General features: G+C 44.0%; 1 protein-coding gene across 1 annotated transcript; it reads right to left on the bottom strand.

Annotated features, from left to right (window-relative positions):
• Positions 1 to 490: 490 nt before the first annotated feature.
• On the bottom strand, positions 491 to 1,429 carry LOC144273508 (olfactory receptor 11L1-like). Its single transcript, XM_077832129.1, has one exon. It carries the CDS (start codon positions 1,427 to 1,429, stop codon positions 491 to 493), a length of 939 nt encoding a protein of 312 aa, XP_077688255.1.
• Between the last annotated feature and the right edge of the window lie 11,711 nt (positions 1,430 to 13,140).

Here is a 13,140-nt window from a genome sequence, read left to right as displayed (position 1 = left end):
GCAATAAACCTGGCCAAATGCCTTTGTCACCAAACTGTGCCTGTGGTCTTTCTCTGTGTATGTTTCTTTCTCTATGTATCAGTGTCAAGCAGTTACTCCTTCACACTTAGGATAAAATATCACACATAAAAGAAGTATGGTTTATTGGTGAAGTATTTCAAGGTGCTCAGACTGCATGATAACGAAATAAACCAAGAAAAATTAGACAACACATTAAATCAAAAATCAGGTAGGTAAATCACCACAGCAAATGTTCAAATTGTGTGTGCCTTTATTTGGGTAAACTTTATACAAAAGGATTCAATTTTTTATCAATAGAGGGGTTTGTGAGAGGATAGCTAGATAATCACTGAGGCCCTTTTACAATATTCTGGCAGTGTACAAGAAAGTGAAAGTGGATGTAGTTGTAACTTGCACTCACTTTTATACACCCAGTTTGGTATAAAGGCCCCTCGGCGTAAGCCAGAATCCAACCTCCAGCCCCTTATATTTACACTCTGTGCAGACTGCACTGCCTGCTGATTACTTTCTTTAAAGCATCCCTGAAGTCCTTGTTCCTCAGGCTGTAGATGATGGGGTTCAGAAGGGGGGTGATGATGGTGTAGAACACAGAGATAATCTTATTGAGCTCCGAAGGCAGGCTGGAGGTGGGGCGGACGTACATGAAGATCATGGTGCCATAGTAGATGGCCACCACGGCCAGGTGTGAGCCACAGGTGGAGAAGGTCTTCCTCTTCCCAGAGGAGGAGGGGATCTTTAGGATTGTGAGAATGATGAAGAGGTAAGACACTAGGGTCAGCAGCAGGCAGCTGATGAGGACCAGGAGGGAGAGAATGAATATGACAACCTCGGTAGTGGAGGTGTCTGAGCAGGCGAGCTTGAGCAATGGAGAGATATCACAGAAGAAGTGTTTAATCTGGTTGGAGCCACAGAAACTGAGCCTGGAGATTAGCAAGCAGGGTAAGAGACCTGTGAAGATGCCAGTCACCCAGGAGCCCATGGCCAGGCGGGTACAAGATGCATCACTCATGGCCACTGTGTAGTGTAATGGGTAACATATGGCAAGGTACCTGTCATAAGCCATCACTGCCAGGAGGAAGCACTCAGTGGCCCCCAGGAAGACAAAGCAATAGAGCTGTGCCATGCATCCAGCAAACGAGATGGTCTTCCTCTCTACCAGTAGGTTGGCCAACATCTTGGGCATGATGGTGCTGGTGTAGCAGATCTCCAGAAAGGAGAGGTTCTGGAGGAAGGAGTACATGGGCGAGTGGAGCTGGGGTTCCAGCCTCACCACTGAGATGATGACAATGTTCCCTGTGATAGTTAGGATGTAGATGACCAAGAACACAGTGAAGAGCAGGGTCTGCCAGCCAGGAAGGCTATGGAACCCGAGCAGCCAGAACTCCACCAGTGTGGTGCTGTTGGTCATCTTCTTGGGAGAGCTAGAATTTGCCTGCAGATGGTAGAATCACCATCATCACCACCAACATAACAAACAACAATTACAGCTGGGATTCTCAAAGGAGCCTAAGGGAACACTATCAGCATCACCACAGTGCTTCTACTTCCTTCCTTTCTTTCCTAGAACTCTCCATCCATTTAACATCTCATTTTTTTTTCAAGGTAGTAATTAAATCAGATTTAATGTATTTCTTTTGGTACACATTTCAGGTATCATGGAAAAGTTCATATTTAGACAATGAAATGCAAACATACACAAACATTCACACAAATGCTCACAAAGACTCTTGCATACACACACAGTTACTCAAACCTTCACACACACAAATACTCTGTGACACATGTATTAACAAACACACTTGCTTTTTCATACACATAAGTGCCCGCCTAAGAAACAACACAACACATATAAATACACCTCAGGCATCTCACAGCAATATATACAAAATCACACAAAATCTTACTCATACATGCACACTCTCTCACACACACATAAAGGAAAGGACACATCCTCACAGTAACATTCACACATATAAACATGCACGCTAACACACACATACACCCTCACAATCCCATATTGACACAAACATACACTCACATTCACAAATGCTCTGCAAATTTCATTCTAGGATCCGAGAGTTATGAGGAATTTTTCTGCTCAGGCATTGTCTGAAGTAACAAAACGTCGTAATTGTACAGCTGATGTATAAAACAGAATAGATTTCCTCTCCTTTTATAGTTGTGTTGGCATTGAATATCTATCTATCTATTAGTAAATATAATCAGCATATACACTTCTGAATATGGACATCTGTTCAATAAGATCTATTTTTGCATAACCTTTTCCATAACCACATTTTAAAGTGCTCATGGCTGAAAACTGCTCAGACCCAAGTATAGGACAGATTGTCCTAGTAACTTACTTGATTACCTTTGAGCAACAAATGAGGACATAATCCAAGAATCAGTAGTTCCCTCCAAATTAATCACATTTAGGATTGTGGTTGGACTCCAAACCACCTATTCTCATATTCTAAATCACATAGCAAAGAGAGTAGCTAGCATCCACCCACTGCTGATCAGTGTTTAGCTTTCTGGAGGCTGACACAGCCAAATAATGACTCTTAATTGGACTGTATCTTTATTTCAACCCTCGCTTGGCATCTCTGGGACCCAGTATCTGTAACCCCACTGGAATTCCTGAACCAGAGATACACAAAGCAAGACCCCAGCTGTTCTGTTTTAATGACTAAGGTGTTATCTAAAGCATGTAACATATCAGAGAAAGGGTGGAAATTCATATGGGGCCAGATACAAATGCCCAAATACATTGTCTTTAGCTGTTTTTGGATCAGGCTCAATTCAAGAACTTTTAGGGTCAGATTTTACATTGAAGAAGGCCAATTAGATCAATAGATAGATAGATGGATTTGTATGGAGATTAGCCATTTACTCTTCTGTAGTCTGAACTGTGGGGTAGTGTAGCCATAGCCTTAATGTTTCATTAGCAATACTTGATGCAGCAGACAGGCAGAGCTGTAGGAAAGAGATCTTTATGAAGTGAGCTGAGTGGCCCCTATATTAGGCTGAGACTATGGGTTCTGTTTGGAAGCAGCCTGGCACTGGGTTGCATTTCTAAGCCTCTGAATTCACATGGAACTAAATCCCTCCTGAAACCTGACCAAGTTTCTCCAGTTTCAGTCATCATACCACACGTAACTCAGGAAGCCTCTACTAATGATTCCTCAATGTCTGGTTCTCCTGTGAAAAGTGAATTTCTGCAATTGATGCTGTGGAGTTCTAAGCTTAGAACTCTGCAGTTTCACTTGCAGAAAGTCACTTCTCTTAGCTACTTCAGAGAAAACTTGCTTAGAATTTTTTTTTAAAAGGCTGTTGATTCTGACACAAACTCCTTTCCCCTCCTCATACACTATCCCTAAAATCTCATTTTAGGATTTCATAGACTTTATGACCAAATAGACAGAAATGAACAGGCTCCTGAATATCTGGCTTTAACATTAGTGCTTGTCTGTAGACCACTGAAAATGACTTGACTACATTTCTTATGGGAAATCACAGGACAGTCCAAAACTATAACACACACACACCCCTGGTGCTTTAAAAGGGCTGATTAACAAATGCTGATATAAAAACTGGAGAAAAAGTTATTGGGATGAAGAATATAGACAGAAAAATGTGAAGTAAAACTAGGAGTTGTTTAAAAAGGTTTACTAGGTTGCCAAAAAAGCCACCATTCCCCATTTTTGAAAGAAGAAAACATTGGTCAAAACCCATCTTGGTTAAGAGGGGAAGTGAAAGTAGCTGTGTCAAGGTTCCTCCCCCACTCTGAACTCTAGGGTACAGATGTGGGGACCTGCATGAAAACCTCCTAAGCTTACTTTTACCACCTTAGGTTAAAACTTCCCCAAGGTACAAATTAATTTTGCCCTTGGAATTTCCACTGCCACCACCAAACTTTAACTGGGTTTACTGGGAAACATAGTTTGGACACATCTTTCCCCCCAAAATCCTCCCAACCCTTGCACCCCACTTCCTGGGAAAGGTTTGGTAAAAATCCTCACCAATTTACATAGGTGACCACAGACCCAAACCCTTGGATCTGAGAACAATGAAAAAGCATTCAGTTTTCTTACAAGAAGACTTTTAATAGAAATAAAGGAATCACCTCTGTAAAATCAGGCTGGTAGATACCTTACAGGGTAATTAGATTCAAAACATAGAGAATCCCTCTAGGCAAAACCTTAAGTTACAAAAAAGACACACAGACAGGAATATTCATTCTATTCAGCACAGTTCTTTTCTCAGCCATTTAAAGAAATCATAATCTAACACATACCTAGCTAGATTACTTACTAAAAGTTCTAAGACTCTATTCCTGTTCTGTCCCTGGCAAAAGCAGCATACAGACAGCCCCAGACCCTTTGTTTTTCTCCCTCCTCCCAGCTTTTGAAAGTATCTTGTCTCCTCATTGGTCATTTTGGTCAGGTGCCAGTGAGGTTACCGTTAGCTTCTTAACCCTTTACAGGTGAGAGGATTTTTCCTCTGGCCAGGAGGGATTTTAAAGGGGTTTACCCTTCCCTTTATATTTAGGACAAGCTGTTAAAACAGAAACAAAAATATAAGCACAACAAATGAAAACAGGGAAGTAGATAATGATGAATACATATTAGAAGCTATGAAAATTCATAAGGAAAGCTAAAAACATGAGAGCAAATCCAGCAATGGCAGGGCTAAGATAATAAGAAAGACATTTTCAACGATATCTGGAAAAAAGGAATCATAACAATGGTATAGGCCTGTCACCAGATGAAGACGGTAACGTTGTTGATGATGTAGAAGAAGCAAATATATTCAATAAATATTTATGTTGTCTATTTGAAAAGAAGCAGGATGATGTTTTTATATCTCATGAGGATTCTGAAGTACTTTTGAGTCGTTAGGTAACTAAGGAGGATATTAATATAGCATTAACCAAAGGGTAAATATTTTTAATTCAGAAAGTCCAAATAATTTGTGCCCAAAAGTACCAAAAAATGTTGGCTGAAGAGATTTCTGCTGTTAATTTATAATAAATCTTGGGATACTGGGGAAATTCAAGAAGGCTGGGCAAGTGCTAATGTGCTAATTGCCACAAAAGGCAAGCAGAGTGACCCAGGTAATTATAGACCAATTAGCCTAACTTCAGTCTTGTAGGAAATAATGGAAAAGCTAATATGGATTCAATCAATAAATAATTAAAGAATGGGAATCTAATCAATGGCAATTAACATTGTTTTATGGATATTAGGTCTTGTCAAACAAACCTAGATGTACCTTTGTAGATAGAACACATTTAGACTTTTGTAAGGGGTTTAACTTAGGACCACACCATAGGCAACACGTGGGGAGGAGGGGCAAGCAGGGTCACATGCCTCTCCCCCAGATTTCTGCCAAGATGGGAGTCAAGCTGAGCATGGCTGAAAGGACTTGCCTGGGAAAGGAACCAGCAGTGAGCACTCCCACTCATCCCGATTAGGTGGTGCTCAGAAGTGAGACTGGGCTGGCAGCACAGCTCTCTGCCAGATGGAGCGTGGAGAAGCCCGCTGAGTCCCATCCCTTCCTCACAAGCCAGCAGCTGCAGTTACCTGCCTGGGGCTTGGGGAGTCACCTGGGACAATGGGGGGGAGGCAGTGGGGCCCAGGGGATCTGGGGGGTGGGAAGTCCAGGGAGGCAGTGGAGGGATCAGGGGAAATGGGGGGCTGGGGAGTCTGGGGAGGCAGTGGGGGATGGGGCATTGGGGGCATGGGGGAGGCAGCATGGGCCAGGAGCAATGGGGAGGGCCTGGGGAAGCAGTGTGGGAGCCAGAGGCACTGGGGGGTGAGTGGGGAATCTTTGGAAGCAGTGGGGGTAAGGGAGGATTTGTGGGGGGCCAGGGGATGCAGTGGGGGTGGGGATCCCAGGGAGGCAGTGGGGGCCAGGCATGATGAGTAGAGGTCAGGAACAATGGGGGGAGGGAGTGTAATGCAGGGCTGGCTCTTCACACTGGTCTAGCAAGCAGGTGCCTGGGGTGGAAAATGGGAAAGAGAGGCACTGCGGCGGCTTTTGGCAGCATGCCGGGAGCAGCTCCTCCTCCCATTTCCTCTTTGGCGGCATTTTCCTTTGCCACTTGGGGCGGCAAAAAAGGTAGAGCCGGTGTAACGATGCTGCCTTTGGTGGGACACAACAGAGAGTATCAATTCAGGACAAATTGCTTAGAGCAGGGCAGTTACAGCCCAAAGCTGGAGTTCCTTTACTATTAAGGCACACCAAACCAGCCAAACAGAGAGGACTTCTATCTCACCCCAATAGCTAACTATAAGTCATATAAGCAATTCCCTTAGACACTCCAGTTTCCCAGTATCACCACCAGTGCCACTCATTATGGGGATGAATGATTATGAAAACCAATACCCCAGTAAGAGAAAAAAAGTTCTCCCAATCCCAAAGGACACTCAGACCCAGGTCAATATATGTCAGATCTTACCCACAAATCACACTATTGCCAATCCTTTAGAATATAAAATCTAAAGGTTTATTCATAAAAAGAAAGAATTATAGATGAGAGGTAAAATTGTTAAATGGAATCAATTACATACAGTAATGGCAAAGTTCTTGGTTCAGGCTTGTAGTAGTGATGGAATAAACTGCAGCTTCAAATCAAGTCTCTGGAGAACATCCACAGCTGGGATGGATCATTCAGTCCTTTGTTCAGAGCTTCAGTTTGTAGCAAGGTTCTTCCAAAAGTAAGAAGCAGGATTGAAGACAAGATGGAGGAGGTGCAGCAGCCTTTTATAGTCTCTTGCCACGTGGCTTATGCTTTCTTTGTTCCAACCACAAGTAACCCAGCACAAGGCATGGAAAAATCGTAGAGTTCTGTTCATAGGAATGTCCCTGCATGCCTTGCTCAGTCACCAGGTGTATCTGCCTTTTCTATGGGTTAATTGTATAGCTGATGGTCCTTAATGGACCATCAAGCAGGCTAGGCAGTGCTGAACCACATTGTCTGGGGTGTCACCCAGATGCATAGCACAAGTTTGAACTACAGACAGTATAAAGCCAATACTTATAACTTTAAATACAAAAAGTATACATGCATACAGACAGCATAATCATAACCAGCAAATTATGACCTGTTCATAGACACCTCATACGATAAGCTTTGTACAATATTTGCTCCAAATATATAACAGTGGTTGCAAAAATGATTTATTCAGTTACAGCCTATGTCAATAATGTCATGGCGGGGTGGGTGGGTGTGGGGGGAGAATCTTGGGGAAGCAGTGGGGGGTGAATGGGGAGTCTGGCGAGGCAGTGGGGGCCAGGAGCAATTGAGGAGCTGGGGGAGACAGTAGGGGTCAGGGAGGTTTGGGGACAGTGGAAGCAATGTGGGCGATGGGTGATGGGGAGGGGTGAGAGTTCCGGGGAGGCATCAGGGGCCGGGGCACTGGGTTGGGGGCCAGGGAAGTCAGCGGGGCCAGGTCACCAAAATACAAGTTTGCCTAGGGCACTATTTTCCCTAAGGCTGGCCCTGGCAAGGCTGGAGACTCTCCATCTCTTGAAGCAGTGGAATGGGTTACCTAGTGTGAAAGTAGAATGAATTATATTGAAAATTATAATTCATTAAAGAAATGCTGCTTGAAGAGTTTGTTGAAATATAGTTGTCAGGAAGAGAAACATTAAGGAGTGTGAGACAATGGGTCCTCAAACTAATTAACTTAGAGCTCCTACTGAGCTAGGAGATCGGTAAACGTTAGTATGCAAATAAGATATGTATGTATATTTGTCAGTTTCTGCTTCCTTTTGTCTCCTATGTTAAATTGGCTTTGGCTTCTGTATAAATAAGTTAGATTGAGCTTTTGTAGGGGGCTCACATATATCTGGGTGCATTGGCAAAGCGCTTTGCTAACAAAAAGAGTGGTCTGACAAATTATGTGAGTCCTGAATCTGACTTTGACACTAGGGAGGTGGTGGAATCTCTTTCCTTAGAGGTTTTTAAGGTCAGGCTTGACAAAGCCCTGTCTGGAATGATTTAGTTGGGGATTGGTCCTGCTTTGAGAAGAGGGTTGGACTAGATGACCTCCTGAGGTCCCTTCCAACCCTGATATTCTATGATTCTATGAAGCCTTCATATCCAGGCTGGATGTCTTTCTGTGAGATGCTTTAGCCAAACACTAATTATCGGGAGCAGCTTGACTCAACTCTATGGCCTGTGTTACACAGGATGTCCGATTTCATGGTGCAACGGACCTTTCTCTGATTCCTACATCAAAGCCAATAGCTTTGTGGTGGAACACAGCACATCACTTGGAAAGACATTGTTAAGGTTCCTTCCCCACTCTGAACTCTAGGGTACAGATGTGGGGACCTGCATGAAAACCTCCTAAGCTTACTTTTACCAGCTTAGGTTAAACTTCCCCAAGGTACAAACTATTTTACCCTTTGCCCTTGGACTTCCACTGCCACCACCAAACGTCTGACCAGGTTTATTTTATTAGGAAAGAGCCCATTTGGAAACTTCTTTCCCCCCAAAATCCTCCCAACCCTTGCACTCCACTTCTTGGGGAAGGTTTGGTAAAAATCCTCACCAATTTGCATAGGTGACCACAGACCCAAACCCTTGGATCTTAAGAACAATGAAAAAAGCATTCAGTTCTTAAAAGAAGAATTTTAATAGAAGAAACAGTAAAAAAGAATCACCTCTGTAAAATCAGGATGGTAAATACCTTACAGGGTAATTAGATTCAAAACAGAGAATCCCTCTAGGCAAAACCTTAAGTTACAAAAAGACACACAGACAGGAATATCCATTCTATTCAGCACAGCTTATTTTCTCAACCATTTAAAGAAATCATAATCTAACGCATATCTAGCTAGATTACTTACTAAGTTCTAAGACTCCATTCCTGTTCTGTCCCCAGAAAAAGCATCACACAGACAGACAGAGAGAGCTTTATTTTTTCCCTCCCCCCAGCTTCTGAAAGTATCTTGTCTCCTCATTGGTCCTTTTGGTCAGGTGCCAGTGAGGTTATCCTAGCTTCTTAACCCTTTACAGGTGAAAGGATTTTTCCTCTGACCAGGAGGGATTTTAAAGGTGTTTACCCTTCCCTTTATATTTATGACGGACATCCAATCCTCACTCACTCTGGCCTTTTCAAAGAAGCCTAAGGGAGCTAGGCACCCAGTCACAATGAAATGGGATTTGGACATCCAATCTCAATAGCTTCCTTTGAAAACCTCAGCCCTAATTATTCCTAGCACTTAACAAAGATGCACTGTCCAGAGCTATTCAAAGCAGGAACAACACTGGGATCCACAAAGCCAAGTTAGGTACCTAGGCTTCTATACAATGAATGAGAAGAGATAGGTGCCTACAAATGCAGGGTGTAATTAGGAATGCCAAAACACAATTGGGGTTGCAGCTACCAAGGGATGTGAAGGGTAACAAGAAGGGTTTCTACAAGTATGTTAGCAACAAGAAAAAGGTTAGGGAAAGTGTGGGACCCTTAATTAATGGGGGATGCAATCTACTGACAGATGATGTGGAAAAAAGCTGAAGTACTCAATGTTTTTTTGCCTTGGTCTTCACAGACAAGGTCAGCTCCCACACTGCTGTCCTGGGCAACACAGTATGGGGAGTAGGTGAGCAGCCCTCAGTGGTGAAAGAACAGGTTAGTGACTACTTAGAAAAGCTGGACATGCACAAGTCCATGGGTCCAGATTTAATGCATCCGAGGATGCTGAGGGGATTGGTTGATGTGATTGCAGAGCCATTGGCCATTACCTTGGAAAACTCGTGGTGATTGGGGGAGTTCCCGGACAAGTGGAAAAAGGCTAATATAGTGCCCATATTTAAAAAAGGGAAGGAGAACCCGGGGAACTACAGACCGGTCAGCCTCACTTCAGTCCCTGGCAAAATCACGGAGCAGATCCTCAAGGAAACCATTCTGAAGCACTTGGAGGAGAGGAAGGTGCTCAGGAACAGTCAACACAGATATCCCAAGGGAAAGTCATACCTGACCAACCTGATTCCCTTCTATGATGAGATAACTGGCTCTGTGGATATGGGGAAAGCAGTGGACATGTTATATCTGGACTTTAGCAAAGCTTTTGATACGTCTCCCACAATATTCTTGCCAGCAAGTTAAAAAAGTATAGATTGGATGAATGGACTATAAGGTGAATAGAAAGCTGGCTAGATTGGTGGGCTCAACAGGTAATGATTAATGGCTCTATGTCTAGTAGGCAGCTGGTATTAAGCAGAGTACCCCAGGGGTCGGTCCTGGGGTTGGTTTTGTTCAACATCTTTATTAATGATATGGATGATGGGATGGATTGCACCCTCAGCAAATTCACAGATGACACTAAGACTGGGGCGGGGAGTAGATATGCTGGAGGGTAGGGATAGGGTCCAGAGTGACCTAGACAAATTGGAGAATTGGGCCAAAAGAAATCTGATGCAGTTCAACAAGGACAAGTGCAGAGTCCTGCACTTAGGAAGGAAGAATCCCATGCACCGCTACAGGCTGGGGAAAGACTAGCAAAGCAGCAGTTCTGCAGAAAAGGATCTGGGGATTGCAGTGGATGAGAAGCTGGATATGAGCCAGCAGTGTGCCCTTGTTGCCAAGAAGGATAATGGCATATTGGGCTGCATTAGTAGGAACATTGCCAGCAGATCGAGGGAAGTGATTATTCCCCTTTATGCTGCATTGGTGAGGCCTCATCTGGAGTACTGTGTCCAGTTTTGGGCCCCCCACTACAGAAAGGATGTGGACAAATTGGAGAGAGTCCAGCAGAGGGCAATGAAAATGATCAGGGGGCTGAGGCACATGACTTACGAGGAGAGGCTGAGGGAACTGGGCTTACTTAGTCTGCAGAAGAGAAGAGTGAGGGGGGATTTGATAGCAGCCTTCAACTACCTGAAGGGATATTACAAAGAGGATGAAGCTCGGCTGTTCTCAGTGGTGACAGATGACAGAACAAGGAGCAATGGTTTCAAGTTGCAGTGGGGGAGGTCTAGGTTGGATATTAGGAAACACTATTTCACTAGGAGGGTGGTGAACCATTGGAATGGGTTCCCGAGGGAGCTGGTGGAATCTCCATCCTTAGAGGTTTTTAAAGCCCAGCTTGACAAAGCCCTGGCTGGGATGATTTAGTTGGTGTTGGTCCTGCCTTGAGCAGTGGGTTGGACTAGATGACCTCCTGAGGTCTCTTCCAACCCTAATTTTCTATGGTTCTATCATTGAAATCTCCAAAAGGCAGCACACTGGATAGCTCCCTACTTAAGCTAGCCAACGGAAGATGCAGACAGCAGGGGTATGTCCTAGGCCCCAGTCCTCTCACAGAGACAGGTTCCTAAGTCCGGACACCAGGGAGGAGCGTAGCACAGCTTGTGATCCACTGCCAGGGACTCAGACATCTGTTTCTTGTGAGAATGAGTAAGGTACCTGCCTCACCCCACACAAAATGGCTGATCCTCACCTTATAGCTTTTAGTCCAACATTAGGCATACACTCACCTTGGATGTGGGAGACTCAAGTTCAATGTTCCTGTGATGGGTCCCCCCTCGGAGTGCCATCTGGAACAGGGGTACAGCTGAGCCCTCTGTCTCATCAGTCGGTGTTGCCCCTTGCACTGTGACATTGTGACAAGCTGCAAATCACTCCAAGCTTGCACTCACATCAACATCCACAGGCAGGGGCCACACCCAGCTGTGTTCATGAATGCTCTGCCAGCCACTGCATGAACCAACAGTAGAGATGCTCCAGCCAAAATATCCCCAGCTCCCCAGCCTAGGACCCCAGAGCTGTACCATCCTCCCCTGGTCAAAAGTCTGACCATTATGAATGAATTACAACCCAGTTTGCCCTTCCATCTATGTTGAGAGGAATATGCACAAAACCTTTGTTAAATGAGCTGAGATGTTTCCCAAACACTTCACTCAAACTGCACTGTTTCAGGTTAAAAAATATAAAACAGATTTATTGTATACAGAAAGATAGATTTTAAGTGATTATAAGTAATATTAAACAGATCAAAGATGATTACCCAAGAAATAAACAAAATCACAGTCTAAGTCTTTTACACAAAAGAGGATTTGAATCAAGCAGTGTCTCACCTTGTTAGATAGTACAAACAGTGCATCAAGCTTCCATACACAGGCTAAAAATCCCTTTAGCCTGGGACCAGCACTTCCCCCAGTCCAGTCTTTGTTCCTCATGTGTTTCCAAGTGTTCTCTTGTGTGGGGAGTGGGCCCCTGTGGTGATGTCACTTCCCTCCTTTATAGTTTATTCCATATGGAAGGAACCCCTTGGTTTCAAACCCCAGCCCAGTTTGTGGAAAAATAGAGGTACCAAAATGGAGTTCAGTATCACGTGATCTGGTCTCAAGCCCTTGCCTGCTGCCAATGAGTCATGGCAGCCATTGTCCATAAGCTGACTGAAGCTGTCCTGAAAGGTGTGAGAAACCCCAGCTCAGATCTTTGCTTTTCCTTTCAGGAAGAGCAGGGAGTTGAACCTGCATCTTGTTATGATAACTGGGGCTAAACATTTATCCTAAGTTTGAACACAACTGTAAAAATTATGTGAAAGTTCATAAGATATCACTATAACCTGTAATAACAAACTCTGATGGGAGAAGGTTTGAAAGGGAGACAGAAGGCCTGAATTAGTTTAAACAAAAAGCTCTTGTTGATGTAATTCATGGACTGCTGAAATCATGCTTGCTAAAAACAAGAGATGTGGAGCCGTAAATTAGTGAACCAAAATTGGTGTGTTGGATATTAGGCCCAATTATTGAATAAAATAATAAGGGGATGGGCTATTCCACCCATCACTCCCCTTTCTGAGTCCTTAAGGAAAGAAGTGGGGAGCGGGGAAGGAAGAATGGACTGAGGCTACTGGAGCAAGCTTCATCATCATAGCTGCCACCTCTACCGTCTCCTGGGAACTTGGGCTTCCTTTGTCCTCATCCTGAGAGATGTCTGGACCAGATTAGGCCAGAGAAAGAGACACAGATGAGTCCACCACCTCAGCCAGCTCCAGCTGAATCCCACAGGCTGCCTGCAACAAAAGGACATTAACAGAGCAGCAACAACAATACCTCCAGATCATCTCAACCAACTTCTTTTCTTTTATCCAAAA

This window comes from Eretmochelys imbricata, chromosome 13 (genome assembly GCF_965152235.1).
Source record: "Eretmochelys imbricata isolate rEreImb1 chromosome 13, rEreImb1.hap1, whole genome shotgun sequence".
Classification (NCBI taxonomy): Eukaryota; Metazoa; Chordata; order Testudines; family Cheloniidae; genus Eretmochelys; species Eretmochelys imbricata.
The sequence above is the reverse complement of the archived record's forward strand: the minus strand, read 5'-3'. Positions and strand labels throughout refer to the sequence as shown.